At 50.1% G+C, this 4,742-nt stretch overlaps 1 protein-coding gene across 1 annotated transcript; it reads right to left on the bottom strand.

Annotated features, from left to right (window-relative positions):
- Nucleotides 1–524: 524 nt before the first annotated feature.
- On the bottom strand, nucleotides 525–4,602 carry LOC116629696 (cilia- and flagella-associated protein 46-like; the record flags this gene model as incomplete). Its single annotated transcript, XM_032399935.1, has 6 exons — nucleotides 525–627; nucleotides 1,101–1,224; nucleotides 2,096–2,260; nucleotides 3,539–3,603; nucleotides 4,140–4,271; nucleotides 4,452–4,602. Coding segments are annotated over 6 exons (736 nt in total), but the record flags the coding sequence as incomplete, so codon positions are not given.
- Between the last annotated feature and the right edge of the window lie 140 nt (nucleotides 4,603–4,742).

Genomic DNA, 4,742 nt, shown 5'->3' with positions numbered 1-4,742 from the left:
CTCCTCACTGCCTTCTCCTCACACGCACTGGATCTCCTCACTGCCTTTTCCTCACACGCACTGGATCTCCTCACTGCCTTTTCCTCACATGCACTGGATCTCCTCACTGCCCTTGCTTCTCACCGTGGCTCTCCACCCTCCTAATTCCCTCTTGCCACTTTAGCAGACAGCTGCATACAGTTTCATTCTTCCTTCACTTTAAACCACTACTGTCAGGGTTTTACCCAAATTAACTACTCCTATTTGTCAAGGTCAAATGTCAAGCCTCATATGGAAGGGCCTATTAGACAGATCTCACCCAGCCAGTGACTCTCCTCCTAAACCACTTTCCTCACTGGCTTAGAAGCTACACTCACCCGTGGGAAGCCTCTCTCTGGCTACTTCTAAGTAAAGGGAGACAAGGCAGAGTCCCATCCTCTGGGCCTAGGCCTCACCCTACTGTTCCACCCTCACCCACCCCCTGGCACAGCCATATCCCCTCTAGATGGCACAGAGACCCCGAGTCAGCACCTAAAACTCCTAAACCACTTACGCTTTTAGCATATTAATGTGGTAAGTGACAGCCAGGCTAGCGGAGGTTTTCTTTTCTTCCTCTAACTGAAGCTCATCCACTAATTCATGTCTCACCTGTTATAAAATGGGACAGAATTATTAATTGATTTAAACAAATAATTAGGTAGAGATCCAGATATTAATTACTATTTTACAATTATTCTTCCTTTAAAATTAATATTTGTAATGAACAAGTATCTCTTCATTAATGGTATTTTATATTTAGTTTTCATATAGAACCCAAGTTGATTTCCTATACATGAAAGTTAGTAGATGATGACGTTCCTCATACATATTGTAGGGTTTATGATTACTTTATATTAACACATTTTCTGCTAGCCTTTTTTTAATTCAGTGCTGTTACAAGTGAAATATTCAGAGGTCACAATGAAGGCAAAAGATTTTATTTTGTTTTGTCAATGTATGCACGATGCATGTATGCTTTTGTATCTCTCAGCGGATAGACTTGGTTGTTTTTATACACGGTTCTCCAAAAATGACATTTAAGAAAATTACTTCTACCTACATTTTTCAAAATGCCAACTTACCATAACAGAAAATATGTGTCGATATTTCTGTGGCACGCTAGCTTTTATAAATGGTGCTGCAGTGACACAAAATTTTGCAGCCTCTTCCTTTTTTCCAGCTTGTAGATAACAGTCCAGAAGCTCCCTGGATAATATAAAAATACTGGATATTAAAACCTGATGAAATCGTTTTCTGCTGCAAATGTCTAATAACCAGGTTGCATTTTATTATGTTTCACAAACTTCAGAAAGACACAGGGATCAGGCAGCTCCTTGCCCCGTACCTGGCTCAGCAGGGCCTGCAGGCAGGGGCCGAGAGAGCTACGCTCCTCCTGGCAGGAGGGCAAGGAAATGTTTGCGCCATAACTACCTCCAACGTTTATAATAGCATTTTTAAGAAAGACTGTATTTATACTTATTTTCTGTTAAAAGCTCCCCAAATAGCCATAAAGCAGGTAAAGAAAGCCTTTAGATTCTGGATTCCAACCTCAGGGCAGATCCTCTGGATCCTCCTTGCAGACATTCACCCAGTCGCCTGCCTGCACATGGTACTTCCCAGAGACAGGACAAGTCTGGCTGATTGCCTTCCGGTCCACTCAGCACAAGGATCATATGCTGACATCTATCACTGTGGCTTCTCAGGGCTGTCCCTATGCTGATGCACTAGGAGCACACTTCCCTAAACAGGGCCATTCTGGCTTAGTTTTATGTTGCTAAACTGTCTACCGCATAACAATTTACTGAACTAAGTTAAAACCACGAGCCAGGATTATGACACAAGCTCACACTTCCTGTGTTTTGAGTCTAAACACTCATCTTGCTGTAACACCCATATGATCAGGACACTGTGATTTTATCTATAGACCTCATCAGACAAGACACAAAAACCGTAATTCTAACTACAGAGTAGAAAGCATGGAAGATAATCATCCCCCTGGGAGCAAGCGGGAGGGGAAGGAGGTCAGAGGCTGCCAAGCGTGGTTGGTTAGGGACTTGTGGCAGGGCATCCAACTCACAGCATCAGCTCTGCCCGCCACTCCTTGTCCTCTTCTTCAGTCTGATTTAACACGTTGACAATTTGGGAGAGGCTGGAGATCAGATGGTGATGATATCCCGGCTTGAGAAACGGCCTCACCATTTGCCAGTAGAGGACTGATGCGTTATACACCAGGAAGTAATACCTGCAACGTGAGCAGAGGAGTCAGACTAGGTCCCGAGCCCGTCCAGAGCCTGTCGGAGCGGCCTCAGGCAGGAGCCTCGAGTCCTCTGTCCCCAGCAGATGGCAGCAGCACCATCTGAGCCGCTCTGAGCGGCGGGCACCCACACTGCCTACGCAGAAGGGGCTGGAGGCTGCAGTTCAACCCCAGCCGTGACGACCCGGCCACATGACTCCTGAGTCCGACTAGAGATCCCTTCACCCATTCAGTCATTCCAAAAGTGATCAGCTCCCTGTGAAAATACACCAGTAAGCAAGGTCTCCTTTGGTTCCCAAGAGATAGACAAGAACAGGCAAGTGCAGGGGGAATCAAGGAAGGCTTCCTGGAGGAAGTAACATCCTGCTGAGACCTGAAATGTGAGGAGCAATCAGCCCTGAGAGCGGTGCAGGGAAAGGGTCTGCCAGGTAAAAAAGAGGGAGAGCAGAATCTTTGGGGAACAAAGTCCCCATGCCTGTGCATGAAGGGCAAAGTGGGGCAGGAGGAGGGGTGAGGAGAGGAGCAGGGACACCCCTCAGAAGATGGGCTTTTTCCTGAGGGCTGGAAGGAGCCACTGGAGGAACTGGAGTAAGGGCACCACAGGGACCAATTTGCCTTTCTTGCTCCAGGCCTCTCTGAGAGGCCAGCTCCGCCTTGTAAGACCCAGGGTGCCTGGGGAGGAGGCTCGCAACAGCACTGATTGGGAGCCCGAAGGAGTGAATCAGGATTTACACCTGAATCTCCTTTAAATGGTGTATCCTACTTAAATAGGTTGTATTAATACCACTTTGTGTGCAAACTTAACAGTTTCAATACTCTTTCTTTTTGATGAAGGAAACATTAATTAAGTAGAAGACTGTGCTAGAGTTTTAGCTGAATCGCTGCAGACAGGAGGCCTTGGCCCGGGCAATCTGCCAGAGGGGACAGAGGCAAGGGGGGCAGGGGAGGGCGGGACCCTGATGCTGAGCCCTCAGAGAGGCCCAGAAAGTAAGAGCGCCACGGAGACCGGCCAAAGGAGAAGTGCCCACAGAGAACACAGACAGAAGCCGTCTGCACATCACCGCAACCGCAGGACAGACAAAAGGAGGCGGCCAAGGGAATCATGTGTGTATGGGACCCAGCTCTACACGCTAGAAACAAGCACACAGCAAGGACACAACAAGGACAAAACCCCCCACAGTCCAAACGGGTAGAACCACTTGGTAAATCCTGGTCCTGTACCTTTTACACAATCCCAGTTAGAAATGGCCAATTCTATATGCCTACCTGGGTTCTCCTTTTGCAAAGTTTATTGCCTTCATATATTGAGTCACACAATTTTCAAATTCCTCCTAAAACAACATAAAAAATGCACAATTGCATTGAATTTGCCACTGAAACATCAATCATTGCTCGTGGTCACTTCCGTGGACATTAAGCCACACTAAGGACTGGCCTGGGAGCCCATGTGTAAGCAGTAGGAGCCTGGGCGCCTCGCGCGTCCTCAGGCACACCCGGCCAGGCTCAAGGGCAGCTGTCCTGGGCACAACCAGAGCACCAGGATGCAGACGCCAAAGGTCAGGCAGGAGCTTCGGGGAAAAGCACAAGCGGGAAACTGATGATAAATGTGCTCGCTGACCATTCCATAAAGAGTACTTTAGATTTGTCTAGCCTGACACAATTTTGGAAGCAGGTGAGATTGTAACTCTTTCCACACAAGATGTAAAATTTTGAGGAGAATCAAGGCAGCCTCAGGGAAAACCTCGAGTGGGACAAACCATTAGGTATTCATTCAGGAACGGGGACGTGGGGGGGGGGGTCCCACTGAAGGTTAGGGTTGGAAGGCTTCACCCTCAAATGGACGCCTGCTCCCCGGGGCATCTCTCACCAGGTTTTCGGTGGACTTGGGGGCACAGAGCTGGGCCTTGCACAGGTGCGCTCGGCCCAGGAACTGGGTGACTGGCCCCTTCACCTTGAAGTACATCTGGATGCAGTCGTCACTCATCTCGGGGTGCCCCATCTGCAAGACACCACGCCGCGGCCATGAACGGCCCCAGAAGGGTGCCTGCGGATGCAGCGCCAGGCAGCGCCTCTGCCGAGACCTGAGGACGGCACCCCCGCCCCCGGGTGCTGCCGCTGTCTCCAGCTTCACCTCGTGCTCCCAGAAACAGAGACCCTCCTAGGACCCCCGACTCCGTACCTTCAGCGCCTGTTCTGCACACAAAACAAACAGGTCGGGGCTGAAGCTCTCCATGGGGTCAAACTCTGATTTGCCCAGGTTGGCCGACTTAATCAGCTCATAAGCCCTCTTCAGGGACGCGTCATCTACCAGGACGACAGTGGAGAAAGGTCTGGTCAGGAGAAAGCCCGCATGGCATCACTGTGCACCGGGGGCCAGTGTGGGAGGGGGCCGGCGGCCGGGCGTCCACCCCCGCGGCCCGGCCTCCACCCCCCGCGGCCCGGCGTCCACCCCCGCGGCCTGGCCTCCAAC

Source organism: Phoca vitulina, unplaced genomic scaffold (genome assembly GCF_004348235.1).
Source record: "Phoca vitulina isolate PV1807 unplaced genomic scaffold, GSC_HSeal_1.0 scaffold2257, whole genome shotgun sequence".
Classification (NCBI taxonomy): Eukaryota; Metazoa; Chordata; class Mammalia; order Carnivora; family Phocidae; genus Phoca; species Phoca vitulina.
Note: the sequence above shows the minus strand (reverse complement) of the source record. Positions and strands in the feature narration are given on the sequence as shown.